The sequence below is a fragment of the Akebia trifoliata genome, chromosome 8 (assembly GCF_017979445.1).
Source record: "Akebia trifoliata isolate Shusen 1 chromosome 8, ASM1797944v1, whole genome shotgun sequence".
NCBI classification, from domain to species: domain Eukaryota; kingdom Viridiplantae; phylum Streptophyta; class Magnoliopsida; order Ranunculales; family Lardizabalaceae; genus Akebia; species Akebia trifoliata.
The window spans coordinates 3,591,335-3,603,769 of NC_141382.1; the positions used below are offsets into that span (position 1 = coordinate 3,591,335).

The following is a 12,435-nucleotide window of genomic DNA, read 5'->3' on the forward strand; positions in this document are numbered from 1 at the left end:
GTAACGTGCATTGTAATTGCATGCTCTTAGTTTTACAAATCGTTGAGTCAACTCAAAACTTATTTTTATTTTAGTTAGTCTTAATGTAAACGGCTTTGTGGAAGAAAAGTTTCTTTAGATCATGGTTTTTAAACTCATTTTGACGTCTTCCACGAATGAGACCGAGTCGTCTTGGATGAGTTTTCCAAAATGTTTGAGTCGTCTCATTCAACAATGAGAAAAATGAACTGTGATTTTAAATCTCATCCGATTCGTTTGATTTGTCTATCTGTCTCATTCGTGGATGATTCTGAGACGTATCGGACGAGTCGTCTTGGTCTCGGATGAGATTTAAAACCATGTTTGAGATAGGTATCTATGAAATTCATATTATCATGATATATATAAATTCTGGTCGTGCTCATATGTTTTTTTTATCGATCCTTTAAAAGAAACATATCCATATGTGTGTTAGGATATTTAAGTGCACTTTTATAATTTCAAAAAAGAATTATTTAATATGAATTTAGATCGATAATAAAGATCCGATAAATAACTTAAAAATAAGTTGAATCCCAATTCCAATCTTAAGGGTCCAACCCATTATAATCAAATCTAATGGGACAGTATTTCCAACAAAAAACAGAGACAGAGATTAAGATAAAATTGGCAGGACACATAACTTATATTTTCTTTTTTGGATCATTCCTTGGAGAGAAACCAAGTGGTTACCAATGGCTTTAAAAATTAAAAACAAAATTCATTTAATTGAAAGAAAAGAGACAAACAAGGTAATATTATGGAATTTAAAGAGAGAGCTGGGCTAAGTCAGTGTAGTATTGTTGAAGCCATTTTGTTATGATTTGGACCTCTAGCTTCCTCACATCCAAAAGCCAATCTGGATCATCTTTGTTAGAGAACCTCAGGTCTACATGGTGAGCCCCTGCCATAAGCCAACGTCAACAACATACATATATAAATTTGGATCAGTAATATATATAAACATGAAATACAGTAAGGTTAGTTTCTATCTTAGCCTCATAGGGATCTATGTATAAATCCAAACCATTTGATTGTGTATTTCAACGGTCAAGATCATGTTTTTTTTCCATGAGTCATTTTTGATGAGTTACCCAGCTCACGTCTCTCTCTTACAATATCATCAGATGCCATTAAATATTTTAAAATGGATGGTTGAAGGTCATAAAAAACATTGTAACAAATAGTTTTTCTCCAATACATACACTAGAGTTTGCCGGGCCTAGAGTACGAGTATCATTTTCTGGGTTAAGGGGTAAAAGAACAAGGGCAATTAAGTTGGAGGGGCATTATTGAAAAAAAAAAAAAGGAGAAGAGGAAAGAAAATAAAATTGGAGAAGTACTATTATAAAATGGGAGAAAAGGAAAGGTAACATAAAAAGTTGAAGGGGTTACTTTTGAAAATTGAGTAGAATAGAAAAGACAATAAAGTTAAAGTTATTCTTTTTTGGATAAGGAGAGGAACATTAACTAGAAGATCCCACACCACTATAAGGTTTTTTTGCTTTGGTGGACCGCATGTACCAACCATCGTAGTATGTGTTCAACAATTAAATATAATCACTTTTTTTTGTAGAGGGGTATATAGAGATTCAAATGTGTGACCTTAGGAGTAAACCTAGTCATCCTTACCATCTCAACTAACCCGAGTCACCCACTTCACTGTAGTTAGAGTGGAAATTTTAAACCTCAAAACTATAATTGGAATGGGATCCATTTTTGTAATTTATTATATAGTCTAGAGTTTACTGTGCCGATCATCCTCTTTGGAGTTAAAGGGGTCAAAACGGAAAAGATAATAAAGTTGAAGGGGTGAAAAAGAATGAAAATAAAGTGAGGTAGTATGGACCCTACTTCATTGTGATTGGAGTGAAATGTTTATACCCCTATAATTATGGTTGGAAAGGGACCTTCCATTATATTATATTTTACAAATATAAAGGATCCTCATGAATGTCATGTTGGATGATACAACCTTTAAATTAAGAGTCCAACTTTAATATAATTCAAAATTTATTTTATTTTAGAGTCATGCTAATATGACTCGCTAGGTAGCATACTCAAATAACTCCATGACGTGGACAATTTCGGGAACCGTAGATCTATACGTCTCAGGATATACTATTCCCTCGGGATACACTTTTTATGGGGAAGTGCAATCATGTATCTCGAGGCGTGCAGTTCTATGATACCCGAACTTGTCACGTCATGGAGTCCTTTGAATATGCCACATGACGAGTCATATTATCGTAGATCTTTATTTTAATTTAATTTTTATGAGGTTGGGATTGGTAGAATGATTGCCTTCATCACATTATTGAGTGGTCATTGTTTCGGTGAATAATCGAACATAATATCCATGAGAGCCCTAGTCACAAGGGAATAAAAATAAGAATAATGATGAATGCACACGGTGCATCATATGTGGTCTGTATGCAGCTAATGATGCAAGGGCACAGAACCGTCGGTCTTTTTTCATGTGTATCGAAGAAAAAGATCTATAATTTTGTGCCTTTGCCCGTGTCAAATGTGTACATACCGCATAGATTCATCACGACTCTAAAAATAAAGAGACATTTTCACTAACCTTCCTTTGCTACTATGGCGATAATACTGTCGGATATATTCTTTAGAACCCTGCCAACAATTATTGAGATAATTATTGATAAAGAGAGAGAGAGAGAGAGAGAGAGAGAGGGGAGAGATTTCATACCCTCCACCACTCCAAGGGTCTCTTAAACCATTGAAGAAGATGATGTTGCTCCCAAACCTTTTCAAGTCCATCTTAATATCCTACCAATGCAAATCACCACAGAAAAGCTTAGGCATCATGTGGTCTTAGTATGTCAGTCTTGCCAAGTCTAGACCTACTCCAGCTCAAGCTTAGCTCTTCACTGGTATAATTAGTTTCAACATTCAACTAATTCTGTGAAGAAATTTGTCTTCTCTAATTTTTCTATAGTTTGAACTGATTCTGTGTTATTATTCCAAATATTAGGGTCTTAATTCACAGTGGAAAAAAGAGTGTTTATTATTTTCAATCGGTGACGGCACGACATTATTTCACTAGGACGTAACAAGTATGCACCTAAATTGATAATTATGTTGGATCGAGATACTCACATGACCACCAAATTGGGTTGTAATCCATTTTGGCCTTGGTTCAACTCCAAATGCTCCTTCACAATAAGCAACTCGATTTTTGTAATTCCATTGCGAGGCGGGGAAAATGCTCTCATCATTATTACCATCAGTTGGTAGAATCATCTCTGTACAAGCCTACATTAAGCAAAAAAGGGCCTTAATTATTTGATTTATGAATACTTGTAGATATTTTAGAAAAATGAATTTATTTTTAAACACAACAAATATATTTTATTGAATGTTCAAAAGAGTGTAAAAAGACCTAAAAAGAACATAAATAAAGATAGTGAAATCAAATAAGAAATCATTTCAATAATAGAAGATGCGATTATGGACAAAATATAATAAAATTATCTTACCCAACTGCAAGTCTTTCAAATTTCACCATGGATCTGACGCTCAAGTATCCGGTCTTATTTAATAGACAGAGTTTCCTTACTAACATACTAAGATTTTAAGCCTTACTAGAGATTTTGTTCAAATGCATTATTAATTATATAATGGGTTGGGATCCGTTGACTCCTAAGAATGACCCATGAAAAAAACACATGATCCCAGCCCTTTAAATATAAAATCCAATGGTTGAGATTTATGAGTATCTTGATAACACAAATTTCAAAGATACTTATTCTGAGGATAAATCTCAATCATTGGATTTTGCATTTAAAGGGTTGGGATCATGTGTTTTTTTTTTCATGAGTCCTTAGGAGTCAAGGGATGTATTATCCCTAATTCTATAATTTATATGTTGTTTCCCCTTTAATTGGATCGGGACATGATTGATCTAGAACCGGATCTGATAAGTCATTAGATTGAAGCCTTATCAGAACTCAAATCTTTGATCCATTTCCAATGTTATCAGTTTGGATTTCAGGTCTGATCCAATCCATTGACAGCCCTTGATTGAAGTATTCCATCAATGGCAAAAACCATGATCATCTATTGAGTGTTATTTTAGGGTGGGTGTGGGACATACATGCATGAAATAAGAACAAGAATAAATCTGGTGGATTAATTACCTGCCATACCCATTCACCAAGACCATGTGGATCAGAATTATCGTCAAGATCGAAACAGGTGGCATTACCAGTGTAATTGTAGTAGATGTTCGCTGCACCGTACAACTTGGCAAATGTGTTATTTCCTGTTGTTGGATCATCGATGGCCTTACACATCTGAAGCGATTAAAAAAAGTCAAAAAGAGAGCATCACAAATACATGTTGAAATTATTTATTTCTTTATATTTTTAAAATTTAAAATTTCTATTAAAAAAAAAAACATTATAGAGAACTTTTCTAGTCAGAAAAAGATAGGCTCGAATTAATTTGGGAATCTGTTCTAAGGAATAGAATATGATTCTCTTGATTTGAACATAAAAATCATAGGATCTTTAATAGGATTTATATAGAAAATAGTATAATGAAATCCTAGTCAGAGACAAGCTTTATGCCTAATAGATTCAACCTAATATTAATCAGATTAATCCTATCGTAATATCTTAAAAACATATCTTGGAGTATCATAATATTTCATGTCTAATACTCTAATACCATCCCTCAAACTCATAGTGATCAACAATTATTGTGAGTTTCTTGGAAATAACGGCATTCAAGAACGAAAAAAATCGTCTATAACTAAATGCATGTTATTGACGACGGCATCCCAAAGATCAAATAACTTAAAACTAATATTAGAAATCAACTCAAATTGGATGCATCAACCCCAAAATGAAATAATCAGATGGTGTCCACTGGACCTAAAAATGGGCTCAAAATAAATTCCATTGTAGGCTTTATTATAGCCCCACGAGTTTGTACCAGAGTGACAGATCAAACCACAAAACACATACAAGGGGTTGGGCAGGTGTGAGTTAGCTTAGTTGATAAAGTGGTTGGGTGATGAAACGATAGACCCATTTGATAAGTTTGGACTTCATCTCAAAACCAATTGGCAATAGTTGAGAGGCCCAAGAGCTTATAAGGAGAGAGACAAGGCAATGAGTATCCGATGTGGGATTAAACTCAAAACACCCTGCATGAGTGGGCCAAAGCACGTCGGGATATGAATTAGATGACGTGGAGGAGAGAAAGGCCCACTCTCATTGAAGTGTACTTAGTGATAAAAAAAAAAGAAATCTACTATAGTAAAATGAAGTCCTAATAAAAGATCTCTCTCTCTCTCACAGACAAATTTAGCCTAATCTTAATCAATCTAATTGTCTTAATCTCTACAAAAACATGATCCGATGTTTCACAACACACCATTTGATTTGATTAAATTTAAGAAATTAATATAAATCATATGATGTGTTTTGTTTAAATATACGATGTTTATCTATAGTTTGTATATAAATTCGGATTTCATTCGATTTGGACCTTATCCGACTGCTATCAGATCGAATTTAGATCCTAATATCAAGGTCCATTAAAAAACCAAAACCAACAAGGATCTGATTTGGTTTCGGATCCAATTTGATCATTGTTGAATTGGTCCTAAATCAACCCAAATCTGACCCAAAACCAATCCATTCACCTCTTCCAAAGAAATTTGTCATTTATTAGTCTCATGATAAATTAAAATAACCACTAAATGATAAAATATCTCGGTGAGAGGTGATTTTTTTTTTAGTAAAAAAATAATACAATTCACATTTACAAAAAAAAAGAGAGTTACTATTGCCTCACCAACTTTTACTAACGCCACGCCAACTATGTGCAATTCTTTGGTGATTTATATAGGAATTGGTGTGGCATTAGTAAAATTCAGTGCGGCAATAGCAGCTCTCTTAAAATTTGATAATAGTTTAAGACAAGAACATGAAAAATTTAGACTTAATTTTCACCTGTTTCACTGGAAAAGCTGGTAAGGGATTTAGAAAGTTTGAAGGAGTTGGATAGTCTGTCATGGCAGTGTAAATGTATGCAGTCTGCAGCCAATTTTCTAACGAATTCGCGCTAGTAAGTTTTCTGTATCAAAATAAAACGAAAAAAAGGAATTAAGCTGGAGAATATAAAGTTTAAGGCAACTTTAAGAATTCAAAAAATAAAAATAAAAATAAAATCAAAATCTTACTTGCATATGTTGAATGAATTTCCAAGCAATTCAAGTCCACCTGATTGTTTTGCCGTCTCCTCGATTTGATTCCATGACCCTTTGATCACTTTGTAACAATTCTCGCTCTCACTCTGATGTTTATGAAAATATAAATCAAGATTATGATCTGTAAATTGTAACAATGATTTAGAAACTTAAATGATTATTAAAAAATAAATTGTCATATTTGTTGGGCTGTGGTCAAATCTTGGTTTAATTTGGTGGGAAAGAAAAAACCAAAAGAGAGCTTTTATTGACACCCCAAAATTTGTGTATATCACCCCAATTAAAAAAAAGTGAATTGGGTGAGATTAGTCATTCTTTCAATTGAGAGAAAAACAATGATATCTGTTTTACTCTATTGTGATGAGAAACCATAGAGCTAGCAGTCGACGTTGAAGAGGTAGAAGGAGACGAGTGTCAATCTCGCCCAGTATGCACCACCCTTCTCTTTCTCTCTCTCTCTCTCATTCTTGAAGGAACTCTATGGGTCATTTGTGAGAAAACTCTAGTGAAGAAATGTTAATTCGCACTTTAAATGTGTGCTTTAAGTCTTTATTTGAAGTGTAATAAATAATTTCAATAATTGAGGTGCAATATGTAAAAGTTGGGTGCCAGTAGAAGTTCTTGAAATACAATATGATTTTTCTTTTCTGTAATATGCTAAATAGGCTAATACACTCATTTAAAGGACCCATTTTTCTACTTCTTTCTATTAATTAAATATATATTACTAATGTTTAATTATTGAAAATAAATTATATTCTTTCCCCAAAAATCATAAATTGAAATAGAAAAATTTCAAAGTTTTGTATTTTAAAATGGCTCTACAAAAACCCTAGTGTGGTCAAGTTTTTGAAACACTAGATTGGTGGGCTGGCTTGACTTGTCCTATTAATTTGTATTATTATTTGATCAAATTCGTTAAATAATTCATTGTTTAGGGATTGTCCTATTTCTATTATTTGTATGTATGTTATTGACCTTATTATAAAGCTTATTTGTCCCCACCCAATGTTTTTACCTTGAAATCATTTGTGATAATGTTGTTGAAGCTGTATGGAGAAGTGATGCCCTCAAAATTGAGGATTGGAGCTGATGATGCCAAGGCCCCAATTGTAATGTGTGGGTATTTCAACCTAAACCATGCAGCCAACACTGCAAAACCCAAACGTTCATATTCAATGACTCATAAAAATTTTCATCTAAAAATCACAAAAGTCTTTAAAGACTATATATAATGTCCACAAAAAAAAAAAAACACTTACTTCCTCCATAAGAACCTCCAAAAACAACCACTGGGGAGTCATATGCAGTTAAATTCTTCTTCAAATCGATGATCAAAGTTGCGTAATCAGCCATGGCTTGTGTCGAGCTCAAATATCCGAGTGTACTAGTATTTTGGTAAGCCACATCTTTGTTACCGCCGAAAGGAATTGATTTTCCATAAAATCTATGCTGAGATTCAGAATTTCAACCTAGATTACGCAAGTTGTGCTAGCAAGAAGAATAAAAAATGTGTATTTCTTCCATTCTATAACTAATTCTGAATTATTCAAAGATCATTTCAAAGTTTATCTAAAATGAGCTTCATTGAAATAGAGAGCTGATATAGGGGCATCCACTTCTTATATTTTATCACACACCAATTATTACATTATACAACACATTAAATAAGAAAGATTCTATTGATACACCAAATTTTACTAACACACCAATCATTTTGAAATTGGTGTTTTTCGAATACCCATGTTGATCTAATTACATCTAACCTTCGATTTCTTCCTTGATGACTCTCTCACTCTCTATTCCTGTTCCTTAAGTATTCGAAGAACTTTTTAATTATTTATAACAGTCATATATGACAACGCATAAGTAATGGGGCAATTAGCCCCTTAGAAATTATCGTGCAATAAACTATATTAATTTTCATACTTCGTTTATTTCAAATTTTCAAATTCATAAGGTGTATAATAATTTCAACTGAGTAGAGACTAAATAAACCCAAATTAAAGAACTTTGGTGAAGGAAGAAATGGAATGGGGTGAAGGAAGAAATGGAATGGGGTGTGGTAATTAAAAAGTTTAATGATAATCCACATACCCAAAAGAAATTTCATTATTTGGTGTGTTAGGACAAAAAGGTCGTATGTCAATATAAATTTCCTTGAACTGATACATAGTAAGTAGAAAGAACTAAAGATAATAGTTTTACAATGAAAAATAAAAATAAAAATAAAAATTACCTCAATGAAAACCAGAAGGGCTTTGAAGTGTGGTGCAGTCTCAAACATGAAACCCGTATTTTGTGCGAACCACTCGATGTCGCCTTCGTTCCCTGTGTAGACAAAGATCGGCGCCTTCTCTTTGGGCCCACCCCAGTACTTCTGATTGATCAAATATCTTTGTTGAAATGTTTGGTAGCTCTCAGGATGATAATTGAAGTGATCAAGTGTTTGGGTGAAGTACTTTGATTTGTAAAGCTCGTTTTCGATAGAAACAGATAGCAATTCAGGTCGAAGGATCGAAGAAGGGAACTTAGGATATATTTTGGCAAGTGAGGGAGAAAAAAATGTAGTTAAGAGAGAAAACCAAAGAAAAATGGAGAAAAAATCCTTTATTTTCATGTTTGTGAATTTGGGTTTGAAGAGAAGATTCAAAGAGTAAAGAAGATGAAGTAGGTTTCCTATCCACCCAACTTGGTTTTGAAAGGTTTGTTGTTGTTTTTATTGGACTGCAGAGAGAGAGAGAGAGAGAGAGAGAGAGAGATGGAATCTTAAAAAATCAAAGGAGGTTGAGCTGTAACTAAAGTTAGAGAAGAAATTTGTTCGCAGTCTTCTCCAGTTGGAATGAGAGGGGTGTGGATAATATAGTCCAGGAGTAGGGTTATACTAGCCAACTTTATACATTACTTATTGCCACGTGTCATATCTTTTACAGGTCTATTCACTCATTAACGTGTAGCCTTCTTTTTAGTTGGCCGGCACACAGGAGCATCTGATTGGTGAATACTAGCCATCTGATTTCATCATTTATATCAAGGGTTTTGAGCCTAATTATTAGGTTTTCTTTTATAAAAAGAAAAAAAATTGTTTAGTTTCTCTTCAAATGAAAATGACTAATGATAAAATGACACACTGTCACTTACAAGGTCCGTACATGATTGACATGGCAAGTGAGCAGAGTCATAGATCTTTATCTTTATGTATCACGAAGAAAAAGATTTATGATTCTGTGCACTTGTCATGTTAATCACGTACAAGGCTCGTACTTGTTAGTATGTCATTTTATCACGATTCACAACTTAATGAAAATATTGAGTCAAATCTTTATAGCAGATCGACCATAAGGTGTTGGGATTTGACAATTTGAGAGATGGAGGTTATTAAGGTTATCCAACTCCTGTAGTACAGAATCCACACTGTAGTTGATACTTTATATTTAAAATATGGAACTTTCGGATCATCGATTCATATGGGTACATGCGTGTGGTCCCATGTTTTCGTCACAATTATGAATGCAACTTGGGAGACTGGCGTTTTGGAAATGGTAATAGACCGCACATTCCTAGTGGTCGATTTGTATTGGAGGCGTCCCTATTGTGGATGTTTTTTTTTCGTGATTGATGATAATTTGACTTGAAAATTTTCACTCCAACGATTTTTACTCGATTGACGTGGCAAGTGCATAGAATCGTAGATCTATTTCTTTATGTATCCAAAAGAAAAAGATTTATAGTTCTATGCTCTTGCCACGTTGATCGAGTATAGACCAAGTGAAAATTTTCAAGTAAGAATATTATGACTCTTTTTTAGTCTCAAATAAATTGACGTGCAAAATTGAGGCTCTTGACATGTACAAATTATAGATCTTTTTGTTTGGAATATATAAGAAAATAGATCTATGATTTTGTGTAGGAACATGTTGGTTTTTATGAGTCAATTTATCCTTGGTTTATTTTTGTAAAGAGTCCAACTAACCTTACCAAGTTAGTAAGGAGTTTGCCCTTACTAAGTGTCCTTAATCTCACTTTGTAGCATCCGAAAATATGATCCAATGCTTTAAGGTTGTATAGGGCAAAATTATATGATTTTTTTTTTTTTTTTTTTTAATTTTAAAAAAGTTATTTTTCACCATTAAATTTTAATTTTAAATTTGGGAGTCAGGTGAAAATTTAGTAACCGTCCATTTTCAAAACCTTGGATTAAGCACAGAATAAAATGATTTTTTGAATTCTTTTTTTTAGGTATGAGTTTTTCATGAAATCAAGAGGGTTATGATGTTTGATTGCTAATGATGATAATCCATTTGAGCAAAATGATTTTTAGTAAGACTCAAAATCTTACTATTTATATGAAAAATATTTCTCTTTTGTTAATTTGAGATAGATAAACATTTTCCTTACTAATTTAGTAAAGATTGAAGTTTTATTAAGGGTCATTTTGCTCAAATAGATTACCACATTAGCAATTTAATACTACAACTATCTAAATTTCATTGAAAACCTCATATTTCAGAAAATAAATTTTTTGGAGACTTCATCCAATGTTTTGAAAATGGGCAGTTTCTGAAGTTCAACTTAATTCTAAAATTTAAGATTAAAATTAAACGGTGAAAAATAATTTTTTTGATTTTTTTTTCTTTCTAAAATTCATATAATTTTGTCCTCTACAACCCTGAAGCATTGGATCATATTTTTTGATGTCACAAGATGAACCCTTACTAAGTGTGAAATCCTTATTAACTTAGTAAGGCTAGTAGGATTCTTTAAAATATTTTTATTACACGTGGACCAATAGGTATGTACAGTAGACCGGGTCTCCAAAATCGCACACACTACAATTATTGCCTACAGTGACGCGGCACGTGGTTGGACCAACCCACCTCGTGAGACTCCAAAAAGAAGAAAGAAAATTGTGGGGTGGGGACCCTTATGATGTCTCCATACGTTTTTGGTAACTATCACAATAATTCAACAACTTTCTTGCATCATATTTGATGATCAAGAAATATTATGGCAATGGTTTTAATAGAGAGAGTTTCTTCTACTGCCACACCAACTTTTACTTAATGAATCCTAAGATGTATATAAATTCTTCACTTATATGATTGAATTGGGATACTCTTGTAAAATTGGATTAGCAATATAATCTCTCCTTAATAAATTGACAATAATTCGGATGGCTATGATATAACCGTATCCTTCTATTAGGGAAGTTGCTTTTGCTCTGAAACCACTCTCGCACTTTAGAACCCTCCATGAAGAAACCTATTATGGTCACTTGATTAAGTAAATTTTCTTTCTTAAATGATGATGCAAATAAATTATTGATGATTACTTAAGGGTGTCAATGAGTACTCAATGTACCTAAAGCCGATTAGTTGGTTTTGGGTCTATCATTATGGATCCGATCATTTTGGGGTCTAATTCTGGGTAGCTATCTTAAGGACTTCATAAGAGTCAAGTCTCATTTGGGTACTTGACTAGTAAATTTATTATATTTATAATAAAATTAGTGATTTAATTAAATCCTAACAAAGAGATGTCTTGAAGTAAATGCACTTGAAGTACTAAAATTAAAATATAAAGAGAATGTCATTTTCTGCATATTATATAATTTTAACAACAAATAAATGTCCTGTAGGATTATTTTCTACGATTTTGTTATTAAAAGTTTGATTTACTTAAAGAATTCTTTATTGATCTTAACTTTGAAGTGAGGAATTACATGTTAATTTATTATATTTATAATAATTATTTATTTTATTGGAATTTTTTTCATTAAAAAAAAAAAAACTATTGAAATGGGTACTCGATGGGTATCAGGTATTTGTAGGGTTGATTTTGATTCCAAGGATCTCATAGCTGGAATTGAAATAGAAAAGAACCGGAACTAAAATTTTATTTAGATTCCAATTTTGGGCATATGTGGAATCGACCCAATCCGCGTATTCACACCCTATTTATTACTACAAACTAAATGACAACCAGTGTAAAAGTACTAAAAATTAAAATGTTATCATAATTGGATAATATTAGACAACCGTACTCCGAAAGTTCCTATTTTGGGGTCTGAAAAATATCGTTTAGAATACGTTGAACCTAATTGATTCTTGTTCTCCAAGGATCCCAAAACAGTTTCCATGCAAAAAACTAAAATATAGGTCGGATTAAATTTA

General features: G+C 32.7%; 1 protein-coding gene across 2 annotated transcripts; it reads right to left on the bottom strand.

The window, feature by feature from the left end:
- Positions 1 to 532: 532 nt before the first annotated feature.
- On the bottom strand, positions 533 to 9,062 carry LOC147395528 (uncharacterized). Of its 2 annotated transcripts, none has more exons than XM_086450941.1 (10): positions 8,502 to 9,062; positions 7,525 to 7,714; positions 7,281 to 7,414; positions 6,236 to 6,348; positions 6,006 to 6,129; positions 4,182 to 4,337; positions 3,142 to 3,297; positions 2,732 to 2,811; positions 2,606 to 2,655; positions 533 to 922 (listed from the first exon to the last, which is right to left on the bottom strand). In XM_086450941.1, exons 1-10 carry the CDS (start codon positions 8,880 to 8,882, stop codon positions 786 to 788), a joined length of 1,521 nt encoding a protein of 506 aa, XP_086307067.1. In that variant the 5' UTR covers positions 8,883 to 9,062; the 3' UTR covers positions 533 to 785. The 2 variants fall into 2 exon arrangements, with proteins under 2 accessions (XP_086307067.1, XP_086307068.1); XM_086450942.1 differs by having other exon boundaries at positions 7,525 to 7,734; positions 8,502 to 8,619.
- Positions 9,063 to 12,435: the final 3,373 nt, after the last annotated feature.